Below are 23855 nucleotides of genomic sequence, written 5' to 3' on the forward strand. Positions count from 1 at the left end.
GAAATTTAATAAGTACGGCACTTACTCTTCGTCGATTTTCACCTTCTTCTTGCCGTTGCCTTTTTCTCTTCTCTAGAGACAGAAAAGTGGTCTCAAATTTGGTATAACATGGCTTAATTAGATGTAGAGTAACTGAAGTAAAGGTATCAGGCTATGACCAATTTCCTTTAAATTACTATGAAGTCAAAGGTAATAGGTTATTGTTGGAAAGAACTGGAGAGGTCACCTAACTCCACAGAGAATACTTTCTCTACTTTTGTTGGAGATGGCCCTTTAGGCTCTGCCTAAACAGTTTTAGTGAGGAAGAACTTCTTCCCCATGGTGAGTTGAAATTTGTTTCTCTCCAACTTCTCTTTTTCTTTATGTCTTGTCTTCTAAATTAAGTTCATACTTCTTTCTGCATAAGAGTCTTTTCCATTACTCTCTTCTGGCTATATACTCAGTGGTTTTTTTCCATAAGATATGCCCTTCACACTCATTCTGGCTGTCCTAGATTCCTTCAGACTTATCAGTCTTACTCTTGAAAATCTTACCCAGGACTGGATATAATACTCCAGATGAAGTCTAATTAATGCAAAAAGCAGCAGAACTATTACATTAACTAGATACCACCTTCCTATGAGAGCATGTGAAGGCTATGCTGGCTTATTTTAGAGCCACAATACATTTTGGCTTACATTTAAATAAGATCACACAAAAACCCCAGACCCAAGTAGGGAGAATGTCTAAGAACCAACGTCCCAAAACTCAAGTTTTGTTTTCCTTTTTCCCCCTATTCTACCATCACTTGAACATCAGGAAATTTGATACACTCAGTTTTGAGATTAGATTCTAACAGAGTGCCATGTATTCTAACAGGTTGTTAATGATTACCACATTCTAAAAACCAGCCTTGGCCTGAATGATTTCCTATGCAGCATTAAACTAATGATGATTCTTTACCTTTTTTTTATGATGATTCTTTAAATTAATGAGTTTTCTAATTGTATTTAACTTGGCAAATCTATTTCAAAGCAAACAGGAAAATGACTCCAACACCAAACAAGGGCGTTCTTTAGTTGCAGACATATTAATTATTAAATCCTCTGCAGAATTTCTTAAAGACAGATGAAACAATCATTTATGTTTTCGAATTATTTTTGCTATGAAAGCTTTCTGTAGAATTTTAGCTAAAACATATTAATTTGTAATTTCTTTAGATTAAAAATTTCAAATCATACAAACATTAATTTTGTATTCTCAGTCTTAGCACTTTCCCTTCATTTATTTTAAAAGACAAATCTTACCTCGTCTGATTAATTCTTTTCCTTCATCAACTAAGTCTGATGTCATATCATTATCTCCCATGAACTGCTGGAAACCAAGTAGATTCAAACAACGAGTTCCCAAGCTAATAAAAGTCGATTTTCAAAAAGATAAGCATTATTTCACACTGTAAATGTTTAGATAAATTAATTGTTCTTTAGTATTTGCACCCCACAGAAGCCTATGGTTTATTACTAGCTATCATGTCAAGTTACCTAGAGCTACATTTGTCTTTCTTTAAGAAGTACTTATTTCCCTTTCTAAGAAGCTTATATGCCCAGTACTCCACTAACTAGGGTATGCACCAAAGCCATATTTCTTACAGACACAAATTAAGTTAGGCCTTTGGCGTACCTTCAGAAGATTATTATAGCAGGATGCTAAACAATGGCTATAATACAAAAGCAATTTATTCTTTTCTTATATTCAAACAGCAATTTTAATACTGAAAATACACATACACAACTAGTATTTACAAGTGCAGAATATTCTGGCTTAGAAGTCTTAGTTATGCAAATTGATTTTCATATTTTATTTTTTTTATCCTGAGAACTAGTCAATTCTATTTAAATAGGTGTTACTATAAACTCAGAATTCATTACTATAGCTTATCTGGGGGTTATCATTTTATATCTTATTTACTATTTACTTTAAACCTCACTGTTGTACAGGACAGAAATACTCTGAAAATATGGCACGCAAGGAAGGAAGGATTAATATTTGTTAAACTCCTATTATGCATCAGACAATTTACAGATACTCTTATTTAATTCTTACTATAATTCTAAGAGATAATAACACTTTACAGATAAGGAAACAGAGGTACAAGGGGTTAAAAACCTTGCTAAAGATCAATTAATAAATTTTAGACCTGAGGATTTAAATCTAAGACAAAACAAAGACCAAGCTCTTTTTATTACCTTAGTTCTCAAACTTTTTCATTGATGTACATTTTTTTTTTCTTTTGAGGTAGAGAAGAATAACTTTATTGCTTTGCCAGGCAAAGGGGGCCACAGCAGACTAATGCCCTCAACACCATACATGGAGCAAGGCGGGGAGAGAGGAAGAAGGAGAAAGGGAGAAGAAGTATGTGTGTGTGTGTATGTTAGGAGGAAGAGAAAACAGCGGAGCAATTTAAAAAAAGTGAAGATCTCCCATTTTACATTAGTGATGTGTAAAAATCTGGCTAATTCATAAATTATCTGCCTGTTTTAATATATAAGGAATGCTCTGTATGACTTAACAGTAAATAAAACTGGGGTTTCAGGTGATGGTCATGCTAATTCCGTGACGTTAAATATTCCCTTACCATCTTCATATTCTTGTGGGAATACTATACTCCAGGATGAGATCATTGTCTCTGGGAAGGTCTTAGCTTTGTCTAAAGTGTCAGGAAACAGCTTTACATTCTCTAGGCAGTTAAGTCTGAATATTAGCTCTGGGTATGGCTGTGTGCTAGTAATATGGGAATTAGACTAATTATGGCAGCATTTCAAAAGAAAATTGACCTATAAAGTCAAGTTACCATTGAAATGTCAGCAAGGCATTGTTTCATATACTCCTATAATAGAGTATTTTTATAATTTGAAAATTGAGGAATATGACCATTTTTTCTCTTAAAGACAAACAGGCACTCAAAATTTATCTTAATTAACTCTAAAACAACACTTTTAAGGAATTATTTTTAAGTTCAACAATTTTCCTTTTAGACATAATTCCTTACATTTGTTTAAGATTTTATAGTTGGCAAGACACTATCCCACCCATCTACTCCTCGATCAGTATAACAATCTAATAAGATAAGAAGAGATGCTAATCTTACCAACATAACTACTAACATGAGAAGATATGATTTATATATATATCACAAGCTCTTAATGTTCCATTTGTAGTTTATAAACTGTTAAAATGAATAAGCATATAATAAAAATTTAATTTTGGATATCCAAAGGATGACTGGTCTCTTCCTTTAATACATCATTTTCACAGTATAAACCTCTGTCTTTTCTACCTTATGGAAAAAAATTGAAAATATTAGATTTTTTTATCAGTTCAAATTAACCGTTTTATTTTAAATTATAATCCTTTAGTTCCTTTACTTATGAGAAGGTAAAATATATATGTTTTACAAAATTCAATAGAGAATTTATTTCAAACAAAACTTGTCTGTTTACTCAATATCCTAGTGTTAGAATATCAGTACAATAATGTACATTATTTGCAATAACTATATAATGGTACTGAAAGATTTAAATGAAAAGTGGTTGGATGAAACTTATTATCAATAAAAATTTTTTTTAAGTGGCATTTTTGGTGTGTCATGGAACACTTAAGCAGTGAAGAGGGTAGGCAGAGTACAGGATGTGGGCACCTAACACGTGGAAGTAGGGAAGACAGGGGGCTAGAAGCCAAGTACACCTGTCTTTTAACTCCTTTTGAGTCTGATCTCTGCCAAGGTTCTACCACTTTTTCTGATCCTATAAAAAGAGCAGCCCATGTACTTTCCTGCCTTACACGTGCCGTCTGATTTCAACTGTTCCTCACCTGACCCTTTGTTCTGGCTATGATCTGAAACATTTAGAAACCCAAAAATGATTGTGGGGAAAGCCCTAAGACTAATATATGTTACTGGATAGAAGCTGGGTATGGGGGTGCTTTATAAGCTACACTGGCTGCCAGTATCACAGGCCAGGACTCAGAGTTAACATTCTGTAATTAATCCTATCACTCTGTAGACTAAATATGTGTAACAGAATAACTCTCTCTCTTTTCTTGAAAATATCTTTGGAGGGAGAACCTGACCCAGTCACTCAAGCGACCCCTTTTAACTATGCCCAGCACCCCCAAAGCCACAATAAAACAAACAACCAGAACCCAATCAGTGAATATTTAAAAGAGCTTTAAGGAGAAAAGTTATCCAGATCAGGCTAAGCGTATGTGGAAAATAAGCAATGTTAAGTTTCTTACCTAAAATAAGTAGCAATGCAGAGAATTACCACCAACATAGGATAATATATATAGAACCCATCTGCAATAAAGGATAAAACTTTCATGGAACCCATAATCTGAGGAGCAAGAAAAAATTAAATCAGTACAGTTCTATATCTTTCATTCTTTTTCATCATTAGAAAATTCACCCATAATCATTTATATCAATTAATTTGGAGTTTTCGGAAAAGTAGAAATGAAGCACTAAATAGACTGATTTTTAAGTTCTCATCACAAGAGGAAAGAAATTGTAACTGTGAGGTGATGAATGTTAACTAAACTTATTGTGATAATTATTTCACAATATATACATACACCAATTATGTTGTACACCATAAACTAATACAATGTTATATGTCTATTATATCATAATTTGCTTATTTATTAAGATTTTTCTCCCCAAATATTAATATTTTATAAATACTACTGAAAATCATCAAATACATTAAGACCATAAACATAAAGGTTAATATTATTATAGGTCAGGTCTACTGATACTGCTCATCTGGACAACTTATATGAACCAAAAAATAATTTTTTATAATAAGAGAAAGCAATATCACTTTTATTCAGTCATTAGTAATTACATATACAATCTGTAAAAGAAAGTTTTAGTAATTTTTAAAAAGATCCTAATAATGCAACAGAACTTTTCCGCCAGCAGTAAAAAGAAATTTCACAATAATAGCACCCTATATAGATAATGAATCTAAAGAACTCTTTGTTGACAATACTTACAGATGTATAAGCAGTTGGCTGTGTATTCTGGTGAGAGATGGATGAATCCATATGGGTCAAACCCAAGAAATTAAGACATAAAGGAGGAGTCAAACGGCAAAATAACCTGCAGTAAGCATTAACGAACACAATATATAAAAAATAAAGCAGCAAGATACATTATATATTATGTTGAAATACATTAAGAATATTTCAGATCACTGTAGCTATTATTCTCATCATTTGTATTTTTATTTATTTATTTATTTTTTTGTTTGTTTTTTTATACTGCAGGTTCTTATTAGGCATCAATTTTATACACATCAGTGTATACATGTCAGTCCCAATCGCCCAATTCAGCACAGCACCATCCCCACCCCACCGCAGTTTTCCCCCCTTGGTATCCATATGTCCATTCTCTACATCTGTGTCTCAACTTCTGCCCTGCAAACTGGCTCATCTGTACCATTTTTCTAGGTTCCACATACATGCATTAATATACGATATTTGTTTTTCTCTTTCTGACTTACTTCACTCTGTATGACAGTCTCTAGATCCATCCACGTCTCAACAAATGACTCAATTTCGTTCCTTTTTATGGCTGAGTAATATTCCATTGTATATATGTACCACATCTTCTTTATCCATTCGTCTGTTGATAGGCATTTAGGTTGCTTCCATGACCTGGCTATTGTAAATAGTGCTGCAATGAACATTCGGGTGCATGTGTCTTTTTGAATTACGGTTTTCTCTGGGTATATGCCCAGTAGTGGGATTGCTGGGTCATATGGTAATTGTATTTTTAGTTTTTTAAGGAACCTCCATATTGTTCTCCATAGTGGCTGTATCAATTTACATTCCCACCAACAGTGCAAGAGGGTTCCCTTTTCACCACACCCTCTCCAGCATTTGTTGTTTGTAGATTTTCTGATGATGCCCATTCTAACAGGAGTGAGGTGATACCTCATTGTAGTTTTGATTTGCATTTCTCTAATAATTAGTGATGTTGAGCATCTTTTCATGTGCTTCGTGGCCATCTGTATGTCTTCTTTGGAGAAATGTCTATTTAGGTCTTCTGCCCATTTTTGGATTGGGGTGTTTGTTTCTTTGATATTGAGCTGAATGAGCTGTTTATATATTTTGGAGATTAATCCTTTGTCCGTTGATTCATTTGCAAATATTTTCTCCCATTCTGAGGGTTGTCTTTTCGTCTTGTTTATGGTTTCCTTTGCTGTGCAAAAGCTTTGAAGTTTCATTAGGTCCCACTTGTTTATTTTTGTTTTTATTTCCATTACTCTAGGAGGTGGATCAAAAAAGATCTTGCTGTGATTTATGTCAAAGAGTGTTCTTCCTATGTTTTCCTCTAAGAGTTTTATAGTGTCCAGTCTTATATTTAGGTCTCTAATCCATTTTGAGTTTATTTTTGTGTATGGTGTTAGGGAGTATTCTAATTTCATTCTTTTACATGTAGCTGTCCAGTTTTCCCAGCACCACTTATTGAAGAGACTGTCTTTTCTCCATTGTATATCTTTGCCTCCTTTGTCATAGATTAGTTGACCATAGGTGCGTGGGTTAATCTCTGGGCTTTCTATCTTGTTCCATTGATCTATGTTTCTGTTTTTGTGCCAGTACCATATTGTCTTGATTACTGTAGCTTTGTAGTATAGTCTGAAGTCAGGGAGTCTGATTCCTCCAGCTCCATTTTTTTGCCTCAAGACTGCTTTGGCTATTCGGGGTCTTTTGTGTCTCCATACAAATTTTAAGATGATTTGTTCTAGCTCAGTAAAAAATGCCATTGGTAATTTGATAGGGATTGCATTGAATCTGTAGATTGCTTTGGGTAGTATAGTCATTTTCACAATGTTGATTCTTCCAATCCAAGAACATGGTATATCTCTCCATCTGTTGGTATCATCTTTAATTTCTTTCATCAGTGTCTTATAGTTTTCTGCATACAGGTCTTTTGTCTCCCTAGGTAGGTTTATTCCTAGGTATTTTATTCTTTTTGTTGCAATGGTAAATGGGAGTGTTTCCATAATTTCTCTTTCAGATTTTTCATCATTAGTGTATAGGAATGCAAGAGATTTCTGTGCATTAATTTTGTATCCTGCAACTTTACCATATTCATTAATTAGCTCTAGCAGTTTTCTGGTGGCAGTTTTAGGATTCTCTATGTATAGTATCATGTCATCCGCAAACAGTGACAGTTTTACTTCTTCTTTTCCAATTTGTATTCCTTTTATTTCTTTTTCTTCTCTGATTGCCGTGGCTAGGACTTCCAAAACTATGTTGAATAATAGTGGTGAGAGTGGACATCCTTGTCTCGTTCCTGATCTTAGAGGAAATGCTTTCAGTTTTTCACCATTGAGAATGATGTTTGCTGTGGGTTTGTCATATATGGCCTTTATTATGTTGAGGTAGGTTCCCTCTATGCCCACTTTCTGGAGAGTTTTTATCAGAAATGGGTGTTGAATTTTGTCAAAAGCTTTTTCTGCATCTATTGAGATGATCATATGGTTTTTATTCTTCAATTTGTTAATATGGTGTATCACATTGATTGATTTGCGTATATTGAAGAATCCTTGCATCCCTGGGATAAATCCCACTTGATCGTGGTGTATGATCCTTTTAATGTGTTGTTGGATTCTGTTTGCTAGTATTTTGTTGAGGATTTTTGCATCTATATTCATCAGTGATATTGGTCTGTAATTTTCTTTTTTTGTAGTGTCTTTGTCTGATTTTGGTATCAGGGTGATGGTGGCCTCATAGAATGAGTTTGGGAGTGTTCCTTCCTCTGCAATTTTTTGGAAGAGTTTGAGAAGGATGGGTGTTAGCTCTTCTCTAAATGTTTGATAGAATTCACCTGTGAAGCCATCTGGTCCTGGACTTTTGTTTGTTGGAAGATTTTTAATCACAGTTTCAATTTCATTACTTGTGATTGGTCTGTTCATATTTTCTATTTCTTCCTGGTTCAGTCTTGGAAGGTTATACCTTTCTAAGAATTTGTCCATTTCTTCCAGGTTGTCCATTTTATTGGCATAAAGTTGCTTGTAGTAGTCTCTTAGGATGCTTTGTATTTCTGCGGTGTATGTTGTAACTTCTCCTTTTTCATTTCTGATTTTATTGATTTGAGTCCTCTCCCTCTTTTTCTTGATGAGTCTGGCTAATGGCTTATCAATTTTGTTTATCTTCTCAAAGAACCAACTTTTAGTTTTATTGATCTTTGCTATTGTTTTCTTTGTTTCTATTTCATTTATTTCTGCTCTGATCTTTATGATTTCTTTCCTTCTGCTAACTTTGGGTTTTGTTTGTTCTTCTTTCTCTAGTTTCTTTAGGTGTAAGGTTAGATTGTTTACTTGAGCTTTTTCTTGTTTCTTTAGGTAGGCTTGTATAGCTATAAACTTCCCTCTTAGAACTGCTTTTGCTGCATCCCATAGGTTTTGGGTCGTCGTGTTTTCATTGTCATTTGTCTCTAGGTATTTTTTGATTTCCTCTTTGATTTCTTCAGTGATCTCTTGGTTATTTAGTAACGTATTGTTTAGCCTCCATGTGTTTGTCCTTTTTACGTTTTTTTCCCTGTAATTCATTTCTAATCTCATAGCGTTGTGGTCAGAAAAGATGCTTGATATGATTTCAATTTTCTTAAATTTACTGAGGCTTGATTTGTGACCCAAGATGTGATCTATCTTGGAGAATGTTCCGTGCGCACTTGAGAAGAACGTGTAATCTGCTGTTTTTGGATGGAATGTCCGATATATATCAATTAAATCTATCTGGTCTATTGTGTCATTTAAAGCTTCTGTTTCCTTATTTATTTTCATTTTGGATGATCTGTCCATTGGTGTAAGTGAGGTGTTAAAGTCCCCCACTATTATTGTGTTACTGTCGATTTCCTCTTTTATAGCTGTTAGCAGTTGCCTTATGTATTGAGGTGCTCCTATGTTGGGTGCATATATATTTATAATTGTTATATCTTCTTCTTGGATTGATCCCTGGATCATTATGTAGTGTCCTTCCTTGTCTCTTGTAACATTCTTTATTTTAAAGTCTATTTTATCTGATATGAGTATAGCTACTCCAGCTTTCTTTTGATTTCCATTTGCATGGAATATCTTTTTCCATCCCCTCACTTTCAGTCTGTATGTGTCCCTAGGTCTAAAGTGGGTCTCTTGTAGACAGCATATAGATGGGTCTTGTTTTTGTATCCATTCAGCCAGTCTATGTCTTTTGGTTGGGGCATTTAATCCATTCACGTTTAAGGTAATAATCGATATGTATGTTCCTATGACCATTTTCTTAATTGTTTTGGGTTTGTTTTTGTAGGTCCTTTTCTTCTCTTGTGTTTCCCACTTAGAGAAGTTCCTTTAGCATTTGTTGTAGAGCTGGTTTGGTGGTGCTGAATTCTCTTAGCTTTTGCTTGTCTGTAAAGCTTTTGATTTCTCCATCAAATCTAAATGAGATCCTTGCCGGGTAGAGTAATCTTGGTTGTAGGTTCTTCCCTTTCATCACTTTAAGTATATCATGCCACTCCCTTCTGGCTTGCAGAGTTTCTGCTGAGAAATCAGCTGTTAACCTTACGGGAGTTCCCTTGTATGTTATTTGTCGTTTTTCCCTTGCTGCTTTCAATAATTTTTCTTTGTCTTTAATTTTTGCCACTTTGATTACTATGTGTCTCGGCGTGTTTCTCCTTGGGTTTATCCTGTATGGGACTCTCTGCGCTTCCTGGACTTGGGTGGCTATTTCCTTTCCCATGTTAGGGAAGTTTTCGACTATAATCTCTTCAAATATTTTCTCTGGTCCTTTCTCTCTCTCTTCTCCTTCTGGGACCCCTATAATGCGAATGTTGTTGCGTTTAATGTTGTCCCAGAGGTCTCTTAGGCTGTCTTCATTTCTTTTCATTCTTTTTTCTTTAGTCTGTTCCGCAGCAGTGAATTCCATCATTCTGTCTTCCAGGTCACTTATCCATTCTTCTGCCTCAGTTATTCTGCTATTGATTCCTTCTAGTGTAGTTTTCATTTCAGTTATTGTATTGGTCATCTCTGTTTGTTTGTTCTTTAATTCTTCTAGGTCTTTGTTAATCATTTCTTGCATCTTCTCAATCTTTGCCTCCATTCTTATTCCAAGGTCCTGGATCATCTTCACTATCATTATTCTGAATTCTTTTTCTGGAAGGTTGCCTATCTCCACTTCATTTAGTTGTTTTTCTGGGGTTTTTTCTTGTTCCTTCATCTGGTACATAGCCCTCTGCCTTTTCATCTTCTCTATCTTTCTGTAACTGTGGTTTTTGGTCCACAGGCTGCAGGATTATAGTTTTTCTTGCTTCTGTTGTCTGCCCTCTGGTGGTTGAGGCTATCTAAGAGGCTTGATGGGAGGCTCTCTGTATTTTTAATTCTTAATACAAACTGCCCTTACTTTTGAGACATTCTGAAAATCCTATTAATCACATCTTCCTTAAAAACATCAACAGCTACAAGGCAAAACTCCAGCCTCAGGATATCTCCTTCGGTGGTGTATGCCACTGCTTTATCCCAAGAATTTGCAGAGTGCCTCTGTATGTGCCTCTTCCACGTCTGCCATCTGTGTAATCTAAATCTGTCTCAATAGCATGACGAGGACAGTAACATCCTCAAGGTGAACTGTACTCAGTACGTAGAAGATTTGAAGTTTTATCAAAGTATGTCAACTCTGACAACTACAGGTACAAATAATTGTTGGAGCTCAGTTTTGACCAGATAAAAAGAGAACCTTACAGAACTACAGAGTTGGAGGGTAGGAAGAGACAAAAATAAAGAGAGGGTGTGAATACAAAGAGGTAATATGAGGAGTTCTTTTGTGGTGACAGAATAGTTCTGTATCTTGATTGTGGTGGTGGTTATGGGAATCTACACACATACACACGAATAAAGGACAAAAAATACTGAAAATTAATAAGGTCTGTGGTCTAGTTAACAGTAGTGTGTCTGTGTTTGTACAACAGCAATATAAAATGTCTCCACTGGGGGAAGCTGGGTGAAGGTTACTAGGGTTACTATGGGTTTCATGGAACCCTTTGTATTATATTTGCAACTTCCTTTGAGTCTATAATTATTTGGGAAAAAAAGGTAAAAAAAAAAAAAAAGTCTTAGAGATGCCTCAGATATTGATTCCTCTTGAAGTTCCCAAAGTCCAGCCCTAAAAATCTAATATAACTAATTTAACAATACAGACAAATAGTAGATTGTGCAACCTAGCCCAAGCTGGAAACATCTCTAAACTTCTACTAAATCTCTTAGCAAAAATTATTCTTTTGGTGTTCTTGGTCCTCCACAATTCAGTTTGAGGCCACTGAACCTCAGAACACTTTCTAGGTCTGACTTAGTCTCTAAACTCTCAAATGTTCGTATTATTACTAACCTATTTATTGACCCTCTAATTGGTAAATCCACGCTCACTATGTCTTTCTTTTCCTTCCTAATCTAGCATACCCATTTTAACCCTAAGCTTCAAGCAGGATTTAGCTAGCAATCAACAAGCACCTAATTAATACTTAAACCTAATCAATTAGCTCATAGAAATACGGGTGTTAGTGAAAGACCCATAAACAAAAAGAAATAAAAGAGAGGTCCATAAGAATACATGTAATGGAGACATTTCCCTTGTTTCTACACACAATCTACTTACATGCCACTGAAAAGAAGGCTGTAAGCATCAGTCTGGTGATGTGAAGCCAGGTAATAATAGTTAAATACACGAATCCTGAACACAGTAGAATAAACACAGATACTGAGGAAGAAGATGGAGAGGAAGCAAGCAATCTAAAAAAACAAAGAACCCAGTTTCAGACTAACAGACTTCAATATTTATATACTATCACAAGCATTATCTTTTAATTCCAGCTAACATTTATTGACATTCTAAAATTTATACACAGTAACAGTATAAATTTTTAACCACCTAAGAAAATGAAATTATGAAAAAAATCTACATCTTAATCAGTCCCACATCCTATCCATAAGTTTCAAAGCTACCTCCTGAAGTGAGCCTGTTCTCCCATTCCCTTGGCAACTCTTCACATGAAGACTATAAGTTATGTAGCTTCACTGGCATAAAGAGGATCAAAGCATTCTCATAAAAGTACTTTGCACTACTTTACATCTTTTCATCTCTCCTCAAATAGTTCTTAGTTTTTATATTCTGGGTAAAATGATGAAGCTCATTTTTGGAAGTCTGAATAATAACACTGTGGGAAACTTCACTGTTTTCATTATTACTAGAAGAAATGTATGGAGAAAAGATACAACAGTTAAGGATTATACTATGGCTGACATTTATTTACCACCGATATAAAATAAACTGACCTCGATATAAATATAATTGTATGTTTTTTCGGCCAGCTGTATGAAGACTGCAAAGAGGGATAAGACAGGTGTAGTGCTAAAGAATGTGCACTCTGACCACACAACAATCACGGAGAAGATGGACAACACCACAGCAAGTACCCTATAAAACCACGGTCGCAAAAGACATTCCCAGTACCACTCTGGAAGATAAAAGAAAAAAATGATTAGGAAAACCATAAAGGAGTAACAGCGTATTTACAGTGTTTCAAAATACCTCCAATACAAGATACGTAATTGCAAAGAGAAAAACAGTGGCAGAACCAGGCACACACCATCCTAAGCAAATTATCACCAGTAATGGGACTAACTGATATTATGTGCCTCTGATAAGACCACATCACTGCTGAGGTATTCCTGCCAAAAATGCAGAACCTGCATCTGATTATGAGAAAACATCAAACTCAAATTCAGGGGCATTCAATAAAAAACTGAACTGTACTCTCCAAAACATCAATGTCATAAAATAATAACAGAGATGCAGAAATTGTTCCAGATTAAAGGATACTAAGGAGACATGACAACTAAATGCAATGCACGATCTGGGATTTTTTTACAAAGAATATTATTGAGACAATTAGCAAAATCTGAACAAGGTCTGTAGATAACTGTACTGTATCAATGTTAATTTCTTTATTTCGATCACATTGTACTTGGTTATGTACAAAAACGTCTTTATTCTTAGAAAATACACACTGAAACACTGAGAGGTAAAGAGGTTATCATGTCTGGATTTAACTTTGAAAAGATAAAGGAAAAATATGTATATAGAGAGAAAAAGATAAAGCAAATGAATAAGGTATAATGTTAACATTTAAAGAATCTGGGTGAAGGGCATATGGGAATTCTTTGTATTATTCTGGCAACTTTTTGTTAAGTCTGACTTTAGGCAAAAAAAAATAAAAAGTTAAAGAAAAAAAAAGAAGAAAGCTCACAAAATTGAAAAGGTTATACTTCATTTCATTCATTGAAGAGTTGAGCTCCTGGCTCACTCTAAATCTTTTCAACCCTACTCACAGGGTAGTTCCTGGTGATTTCAATATCCACACAGGTGATCCTCCTTTCAACATCCTGGTCTTTCACTTCCTCGACCTACTCTCCTCCAATGAGTCTGTCCTCCAACTTACCTCAACTACTCATCCTTTAAATCTTTTATTACCGATAACTCCAACCCTTATAATCTCATTAAAGAATAGGATCCCTGTCCCCAAGCAACACCTTCATCTAGTATTCCAGCTCCACTGACTGACTTCCCCCTGACCAACAGTCCATTTATTCTACTACTTTTTTCTTGCCACTTAACCTGATGTCCTTATTACTTTCTTTACCCAGCTCAGATTCCATAGTCTTTGAGGATAATCACTCTCCAATATCCCAATTCCTGTGGCCTCTCTTGCTTCCCTGTACTTGCTAAGCTAAAGCACGCTGTGGTTAGATTCAACTCCTTGGCTACCCTGAGCCTGCACCCATGGAACTGCACATTGCAAGAGTAAGAGACACAACTCTTCTGACTCGTCTCACTTTAAATTCTTAATCAATAGCTTCAAGTGGCCCCTGAGCACTGCTTGGCTAGTGTACTGTAATTCACCAATCTTCTCCCATGCCTACTCTCCCTAAGCAACTATTTTGCACCTTCTTTCCTCGAATCTCCAAAATCTTTTGCCCTATAATTACTCTCAGCATTTCACTGAGAAAACAGAAGCTGGAAGAACAGAACCTCCCCAAGGGCCCGCCACTATATCTTTTCACACCTGCTCAAGTATATTTGTGCTTTACCTCCTAAACTAAGGCCTTTCTCACAGTATTCACTATTTCTCATTTCATCTCGCCTGTAAATGTACATTCTCCCAGCCATTCTCTTCTGTCTCAACATATTTCCTCGAAGGTGTCATTTGCAAATTACATGCAATAATTTCTCCTGACCCTACCACCCTCCTTCAGCTACTCCCTCTTTATTCCCTTTTATAAGGAAAACATTTTGAGATTTTTTTCTATTGTGTCTCTAACTGCTTTCCCTCTTTTGTCTTTCAAATTTCGATCAGGCTTTTTTATCCTTCCCCCCCACTTCATTTCTCTGAAATCCCATTGTCAAGTCTTAATATTCATAATAATCTACCTATCTGAAACATTTGAAAAGGTACTTTATACACCCTTTTTCTCAGAACATTTCACTGTCCTGGTTTTCCTCCTATCTCACCGGCCATTCTTTTTCTAGTCTTTTCTGCTGGTTCCTCCGCATCAACCTGATGTCTAAATTGGCAGTACCTCAGGCTTGGTGCTCAGATTTTCTCTCTTCTCTATCCCATCACTTCTTCACTGACTTTATCCTAACCCATGGCCCACCTATACATTAATGACACCCTAATTTATATTTGCAGAGCAGACTTCTTCCCTGAACTCCAATATCTATAGCCAACTACCTACTCAGCATTCTGTTCATACCTTTATGTATATATTGCCTGTTTTTCTCACTCTGCAAGGGCAGGAATTTTTGTCTTTTTTGTTCACTGATATATAACAAGCACCCAACAATTCATAGCATATATAGGCTCAAATATTTGTTGAATGAATGAAAACAAGTATCATATCATTCCTTTATTTAATTAAAAAAAAGATCTTCATTGAGACATTTGTTATGGCCATTATGTTTTCATACTCAAGACCAAACATGTAAAAGAAAATCAAGTGAACTTAACAGTTTATTTGAATAAATAAGGTAAACAGAAGTTCTAATACTGTGACACTTTGGTATTTTCATTCAGTTCTGCATACTAAATTTGATAACATTTGAAGAAAGTGTCATAAATAATCATAAAGGAGAATAAAATAATTATGACTATTGAATGTAGGTTTTGTATATAGACTAATAAATGTAAGTAATCAAAGAGGACATCTTAAGGGAACATTTTAGTAGTATGTCAAGACTAAAGAAGAGATCCATGTTTGTGATATAAAACTGCTTAAAATTCTAATTGTTTTAAGTATATATTATGTATACAAAATATGCTTGATGTACTGCATATATTTTGCATAGAATTTTGGTTATCTGTGAAGAAAGAGTGGAAGCTAATAGTTTATATGTTATATGACAAGTAAAATAGTTTTTTGGGGGGAGGTTTATCAAATACATAGTATTACCATATGGTATAAGTCAAATAACACAATTATAATTCAACTCTGCATTGGTGAAAATATACACTTTCCGTCAGAAAAATTATCAGCATTAAACTTTGAAATGTACATCAAATTACATACCAACTGTAGGATTATAAAAATATTGAATAAATCTATTTTCTGGCTCCGGCGATTGAAAGGTATGAACAAACTGACAAGTAGCACTAGTTTCATTTTTTGCTACATCTTCTAGATAAAATGCTTGTTCCAAAAGAATCTGCCATTGTACTTGAGTTCGACGGTGTCTCTGAACTGAATAAATCACCTGACAAAGAGAGCAGGGGTATACCTGTCAGTGTTCTGATCCAACAGTGATTCAACTCCCCACTTAGGAGCATGTTTGGTTGTCACAACAATAGGAAAGGGCTCGTGGCATTTACTGAGTGGAGTCAAGGATGTTAATATTATATAATACATATAACACTTATGCTTAGTGAATAGTTCTCCCTCCCCAAATGCCAACAGTAACCATGTCGAGAAAAACTAAGTTAAAACACTTCAAAGAATAATGATAAGGACAGGATCAAAGGAAGTTTCTGATACACATTCACTCAAACTTCCTTTTTTGTGGGCAGTAATTACAAATCTAACTAAAATCATCAGAAGGTAAAAAGGCTATATAAAGTTACCTGTTTATGTAGTTTTACCAGACTCTTTTCACTTGGATAGGTATTATGTTTTTCATCAAAATCTTCATAATCATCCATGTTCCTACCCATTTTTTCCTGATACTCTAAAGGGCACTAAAAGGAATGAGTAGATTTTTAGAGATTTTATTTGCAAAAAAGATAAAAATTTTATTTTTATTAAAAATCTTTCATTCTTGAGCATATCTAATTTTCTTGCAAACATCTTCCAGATTTGAAGTCGTCTATCCCACTATTAGTCATTTATTACCTCTATGAACTTGGGCAAGTTGGTTAACCTCCCTGAATAGATCTCAAAAGGTAGCAAATATAAGAGAAATGATTAGAGAATTGATTCTCATGTTAACCAAAAGGAGCACTAGCTAATAATTAGTATAATAGATTTAAAATATAGGAAAAGAACTGGACAGCCATATGCAAAAAAAGGAAACTAGACCACTATTGCATACCATACATAAAAATCAACTCAAAATGGATTAAAGACTTGACTGTAAGACCTGAAACCATAAAAATCCCAGAAGAAAATATAGGCAGGATGCTCTCTGACATTGGTCTTAGCAATATCTTTCTAGATATGTCTCCTCAGGCAAGGGAAGCAAAAGCAAAAATAGACAAATGTGATTATATCAAACTAAAAAGCTTCTGCACAGAAAAGGAAACCATCAGTAAAATGAAAAGACAACCTACCAAATGAGAGAATATATTTACAAATGATATATCCAATAGGAGATTAACATCCAAAATATATGAAGAACTCATACAACTCAACAATGAACAACCTGATTGAAAAATGGGCAGGGGAGCCGAATAGATATTTTCCGAAAAAGACATACAGGTGGCCAACAAGTGCATGAAAAGATGTTCAACATCACTAATTATTCGAGAAATGCAAATCAAAACCACAATGAGATTATCACCTCATACCTGTCAGAATGGCTATTATCAAAACGACAAGAAATAACAAGTGTTGGTGAAGACGTGGAGAACACAGAACCCTCATACATTATTGGTGGGAATGTAAATTGGTGCAGCCGCTATGGAAAACAGTATGGAGAGTCCTCAAAAAATTAAGACTATGACTACCGTATGATCTAGCTATCCTGCCTCTGGGAATTTATCCAAAGAATATGAAAATACTAATCCTAAAGGATATCTGCACCCCCATGTTCACTGCAGCATTATTTACAATAGCCAAGATAAAGAAACAATCTAAGTGCCCGTCAATGAATGAATGGATAAAGAAGATGTGGTACACACACATACAGGGGAATACTACTCAGCCATTAAATAAAAGATAAAATCTTGCCATCTGTAACAACATGGATGGACCTTAAGGGTATTATGCTAAGTGAAATAAGTCAGATAAAGACAAATACCATATGATTCAACTCATATGGGGAATATAAAAAGCTGATAAACAAACAAACAGAAAGAAAATAAATGAATAAACCAAACCAAATAAAAAACAAACATGTAGATACAGAGAACAGAGTAGTAGTGGGGGATAGGGTGAAATGGGTAAAGGGGATCCACTGTATGGTGACTGATGGAAAATAAATTTTTGGTGGTAAGGATGGTATAGGGTATCTAGAAGTAGAAATATAATGTTGTACACACAAAACTCATATAATGTTATAAATCAATGTTACCGCAATAAAAAAATAAAGGCTTACATACAAGTCTTTAAAAATAAAGTAAACTAAATACAAGAAAAGGAATAGTTCATTGGCTCTGTGGTTGCAGAGAAGACAATTGGGGAACTCATTTCTGGAATAATCATTTTTGGAAGTATATGAATACCTCTAATTCAATACTAATGCATCAAAACCTTAATTGTATGGTTTCTTATTAAATATCTGTATTAAATATCTCATAATGTCATTCATTTTATGAAATATATTATAAAATACCATGTACAAAGCTGATTAAAAGTGATTATTGAGGACCTAATTTATTTTCTTATAGGAAATATGTTTTAGTGACCACATTTAATGACACTTTTACAACCTATAAAGGTCCATCTCCATCACTGTGTCACGGCAATAATTTTACATTATTTAACATAACCTCTATAGCCACATTTCAATGGAAAACACTGCTAAAAAATAACGTTAAACCTATAGTAACAAAAGAACAAATTCTATGTACAAATTACTAGGAGTTTATGGTTAATATTGTCATGAAAATGGAAAGGAGTTGGAAGACTTCAATCATAGGCTGTTTGCATACTTTTCTGATGCTTTTATTATAATATTATATTATATAAATTTACATTTCAAAAGAAAATAGATGAGAATATTATTTAATTACCTTTTTAAGTATTGTGTCAACACATTTTCTCAGTGGGTGGTTATACTTGATGCTCTCATTCACTTTACGAACTTCCTATGAAAACAGTAAGAGAAATAAAAATATTTCCATTTCTGTAGATTAGATGTTTCCAATCAGGATGCTCTAGGTACTATATATATTCTCACAACTTTAGTTCCAACCCAAATTACTCAGCATATAATAAAGTTCTATTCTCTGAATAAAAACTCTTAAGAACACAAATAAAAACACAAAATTATAGAACAGCTATACCTATACCCTCACACTTTTTATAACTTTCTAGATTTACTGCCTTACCATTTGTTTACTTGGTACACAAAGATGAATAAACATTATAAAAAGTCATGAAGGATCAGGCAAACTGCGATTCTAAAAGAACAGGACTACGTTTCTCCATCTTGCTCCTCGAGCTCAATTATCTCATTATCTAAAATACAGCAGAGAAACCAGAGGAAGCAGAACAGGCTAAAAATGTCACAAAGCACCTGTTCCTTTCCAATGAGCGAGTACTTTACAGCAGTCACAACTGATTCATTCCACATTTTTAAAATTAAGAGTTCACTATGTGCCAGCACTGTGCTAGATGTAAGGTCACCACAATCCATACTGGAGGGTGGAGTGGGAAGACATTGTGTTATAAGTCTTTCACTAAGATTGCAGTGCGGTGATGAGATAATTAAATCAACAACTCAATGCATATGAAAGAAATAAAGGGGTTAGAGAAGGGAATCTTTAGACTCAGTAGTTCTAAAAGAATCACAATATTCTATAATATTAATGAAATTTTTGAGAAGTTGGAACCACTGTTCTAGGAAGAAGAAACAGCATGTTCAAAGGCTGGGAGGCAAGAGTGAACCAACCAGGATATTAAAATTAACATGCTGATTATAGGGTAGAGGATGGCCTTAAGAGATGTAAAACTGGGGGGCAGGGAAACCATAGGGCATATAGAAAAAGTTGTGAAAAAATATAACGCATATGGAAAAAAAATCACTATCCTTAATATATGGAGAGCTCTTAAAAATCAAAAGAAAAATGGGAAGATACAGAAGAAATGCAATTGGCCAATAAATATCTGAAAAGATGTTCAATCCCACTAAAAAAACTACAACTTTTAAAAATGAGGACAGTTTTCTTGTAAAATTATAAAAAAATTGCTCTTATGTAATGAGGTAAGATTGCGGGAGAAAAGGCTTCCCCATACACAGTAAAATGTGATATAACCTATTTGGAAGATAATTTAGCAATATCCATCAAAATTTAAAATATGCAGACCCCATGAATAATCTGTACCAACAGACATTGCTCCTGTCAAAGAGCTTAGTTTAGTGAAGAAAACAGACATTATTCAAATAGAAATGGTGTGAAAACTGCTGTATAATCTAGTGTGAACTGATTATTTAAACTGAGATAAAAAGCTAAACTGAGGATAGGAGTCAGCCGACCAAAGGGAGGAGCAAGAATATTCCAGACAGAGGGACAGCATGTACCAAGGCCTCCAAGCAGAAGTGAACAAGGAGTTTTAGGAAAAGAAACTCCAGTGACTAACGGGAAAGGAGAGCAAGGGTCTGCGCTGTGCTTGATCAGGCTGTAGGGTAAGAGCAAAGTATTCCAGAAGGCCTTAATAACATTTCATTTTGAGGTCAATGAGTAAGGCCTAAAAATGGAATAAAAGGACTTGGGTTTTTAAAAGGTGCTTGAAGCATCACTACATTACACTCTTCCACTTCTAAGCTACCTTAAAGTTTTGTTGACTAGTTAGCATAACTTTGAATATAAACTATACAGTCTGATTATATATTATATATGAAAATCATATTTTTCCTCTAAATTCTTTAGCATATTAAACGAAAGCAAGTACTGAAACATTGATATTTGCTATATCTTATAAATTTAAGTTTCCTTCAAGGTTCATAATTTTTATAAAGTGTGGAAAGTATTTGAAATAATAGCTTATTTTCTTCATATCAAATAACATAATTTTGAACTCTGTCATTATTGTGCCCAATCAATTCTTTACCAGACAAAATATATCAAGTCAGACTAAAAGGCAATTTTCAGTGGAATAAGTAGCTATTTGTCCCTCTCCAAATCCTCTACCTCGAAAAATGACAGCAGGTAGAGGTGACCTCTGGTCATCTAGCAAAAATTCTTTTTGAATGGTTTGACATGGCTTATAAGTTTTATTAATGCTTCAAAGAAAAGTAACAGACACACAGATGTATACATTCACTCCATAGAAAACATCATAAAACACTAAACTGGTTTTTATAAAACTGCATTTGGAAGATTTTATGGATAGATGAAAAATATAATTAGTAATTACCAGAAAAAAAAAAAGGTGATTGTGATCTCTTAAAAGATGTATTCAAAACCAGTGTATTTTAAAAGTTTTCTCTCAAACTAAGTTATCAGTACTCTTGTTCATGCTTTATTCTGCCCACCTCCATCAGATTGATTATCCTAAACCACATACAGGATTATGTCTCTTCCCTGCATGCAAGGTGTCAATGATTCCTCACTGCTTTCAAAATACACTCTGAACTTTTGAGTCCGACATTCAAGGCCCTGCTATCTGGCTATCTATCTTTCAAACCTTATAAACTTTACCTTTTAGCTTATGCATAATTAATTTGGTTTTAAAACCTCCTGATACCTGACCAGAATGCTGTCAGCTATGAAAATTCTACCCATTCTTCAAGGCCCAGGTCATATTTCACTTCCTCCATTTCACCTCTTCCTCTAAGTGAAACTTCTCTACACTAGAGCATGTATCATTTACAGCATGTATGCATTTATCATATGCTGTGAGGGACTGTACAATTTTCTATTCTAGACAGTTAGTATCCTAATGGCCAGTTCCACATAGTGCTTAACATGGCAGGAAGACACTAGGTATTTAAAAAATGATGAAAAAAATTTCTCCACAAGTTTATAAATTTTCAGACATTCAGAAAAACAGGAAGGATCCCAAATTCCCTTTAAACATATGGACAAAGAAATTCATACCTGCTAAATCATGCATTTTTTGAGGGGGCACAAAAGGTCGAGAGTTCTCTTGCTATGTATGTGGACTTGCTGCTATTTTCAAAAGATCCATTAAGAAAAGAGTGGTTTCTTACCATATAAAAATGGATCAAATTAACATTTTGTACACCTTAAATTTACACAATGTTTTACATCAGATATATTCAATAAAAAGAGTGGTTTCTTATTTACATGGAAAAATTTCTCTTATCTAAAATTTTTTAAATCCCTCACACCTTAAACCTACACTAAAATAGCAAAGAAGGTATCAATTCCAATCCTTAATTTTCTACATCCTATTTCTAAGTAGAGGGCTCCTATTTAACAACAACAACAACAAAATCTATCTTTATTCAGACACTGAAGATTCCTCCTAGCAGAATCCAGATCTAAAATAATAAATTGCATTTAATTTATACTTGGTCAAGGAATTTTGAATGAACTGGTGAAATCCATATTCCTTAAATCTGAAACAACTGAATTTAATACCAACTTTTGAGGGGAACATTATCAAATTTAAATGATCTCCTTTTAATTATTTTATTACAAATATAAATTTTCAAATATTTTTTTCAAAATTCAAATTTTCAAATATAAAAAATACCAAATATAAATTAACTTCTTTTGAAAAATGTAATAATATCCATCACATGCCTAAGGAAATGTAATAGAGTATTATTTATAGGAGATTTATTCCTATATTTTGAATCAATGTCTTCTGCTACAGTTCTTAACATTTTATAAATAAATGCTGAGAAGTCAACATAAAAATTTTCAACCACAATTAAAGAATCAGTATTTATTCTTTTGTTCATTTATTCATTCACTTAAAAATGGCTGCTGAGTATTTAAGAATCTGGAGGACCAAAGAAGTTGTTACGGGTTGAACTGTGTTCCCCCAAAAATCATATATTGATGTCTCAAGCCCCAGTATCTCAGAATGTAATCTTATCTGGGAATAGGGTTGTTGCAGATATAATTGGTTAAATTATGATAAGGTCATACTGGAATGGGGTGGGCCCATAATCTGTCTGGTGTCCTTATAAAAAGAGGAAATTTGGACACAGGCACACAGGGAGAATATCATGCAAATATGAAGACAGAGATCTATAATACAAGCCAAGGAACACCAAAGACTGTCAGTTAACTACAAGATAGAAGAGAGGTATGGTACAAATTTCCCTATAGCCCTCTAAAGGAACCAACCCTGCTGACACCTCGATCTTGGATTTTCAGCCCCCAGAGCTCTGAAACAACGGATTTCTGTTGTTTAAACCACCTAGCTCATGGTACTTTGTTATGGCAGCCCCAGGAAACTAACACAGAAGACTCCGCTGAAGAATTCTCACTTGAGTTGAGACCTGAAAATGAAGTAGGAATTAGCTAAAGAGACTGGAGAAATGAGCATTCCAAAAGTTTGGGAATAGCATACTCAAAGACAGAATAGAGTGCCAAAGAATGTAACGGTTAAGAGCAGGGGTCGGCAAACCAGATCCAATCAGGCCCAACATCTGTTCTTGTTTGAACACATCCATTGCTCATTCATTGATATACTGTCTACGGCTGCTTTCATGCTACAGTGACGGAGTAGTTGCAACAGAGACCATATGGCACAGAAAGCCCAAAATATTTACTATCTGGCCCTTTACAGAAAGTTTGCCGATCCCTGTTAAAGCATGAACTAGAGTCACACAGTGGCTCTATCACTCAGTAGCCATGTGAACATGGGAAACTCACCCTCTCTGTGTCTCATTTTCATTTATAAAACAAGGGTAAAAAAACTCCCTTATAAGGTTGTTTTGAGAATTAAATGTATTAATATATATAAAGTGCTTAGAAAGTCATAGGCAAATATGTGACTCTATATACTTGTTTGCCTACATACTTGTTTGCTATTATCATCACCATTTTTAAGTTAGAGGAACCAAAGTTGACCAGCATGGGGAAGACAGAGAGATAAGAGAGAGCTAGATGTGGGCCAAATCATGTTTTGGCAGGCCACATTACAGCATTTTGGTTTACTCTAAAGTGAACGAAAGCCTTCAACATAAGGTTTTAAGCTGAAGAATAACATTATTGGAATAGCATATTTGCCCAGAAGAGCAAAATTTGAGGTGACTACAATCTTTTTTAAAATCAACAACGAAATTATTAAACAGCAAAATTTTATAATTTGTTGTATTTTTTTTGTGTATATTATTGAAATTTATACTTTCAACAACTTTGTGAAGTTGGTTCAAGTCATATGAATTTTACAAGTGAGTAAAATGAAGTGCCTTATTAAGAATAC

General features: G+C 34.4%; 1 protein-coding gene across 9 annotated transcripts in view; it reads right to left on the reverse strand.

The window, feature by feature from the left end:
* The window catches only part of LMBRD2 (LMBR1 domain containing 2), a 71227-nt gene that overhangs the window by 30767 nt on the left and 16605 nt on the right, over positions 1-23855 (reverse strand). For all 9 annotated transcript variants that reach the window (XM_059916226.1, XM_059916227.1, XM_059916222.1 and 6 more), the window contains 9 exons: positions 18518-18592; positions 16190-16303; positions 15642-15825; positions 12348-12529; positions 11671-11804; positions 5032-5137; positions 4273-4370; positions 1287-1390; positions 26-72 (listed from right to left, as the gene is read on the reverse strand). In XM_059916226.1, the coding sequence (XP_059772209.1) occupies positions 26-72; positions 1287-1390; positions 4273-4370; positions 5032-5137; positions 11671-11804; positions 12348-12529; positions 15642-15825; positions 16190-16303; positions 18518-18592 (1044 nt within the window). The remainder of the gene's footprint in view (positions 1-25; positions 73-1286; positions 1391-4272; positions 4371-5031; positions 5138-11670; positions 11805-12347; positions 12530-15641; positions 15826-16189; positions 16304-18517; positions 18593-23855) is intronic.

This window comes from Balaenoptera ricei, chromosome 3, assembly GCF_028023285.1.
Source record: "Balaenoptera ricei isolate mBalRic1 chromosome 3, mBalRic1.hap2, whole genome shotgun sequence".
Classification (NCBI taxonomy): Eukaryota; Metazoa; Chordata; class Mammalia; order Artiodactyla; family Balaenopteridae; genus Balaenoptera; species Balaenoptera ricei.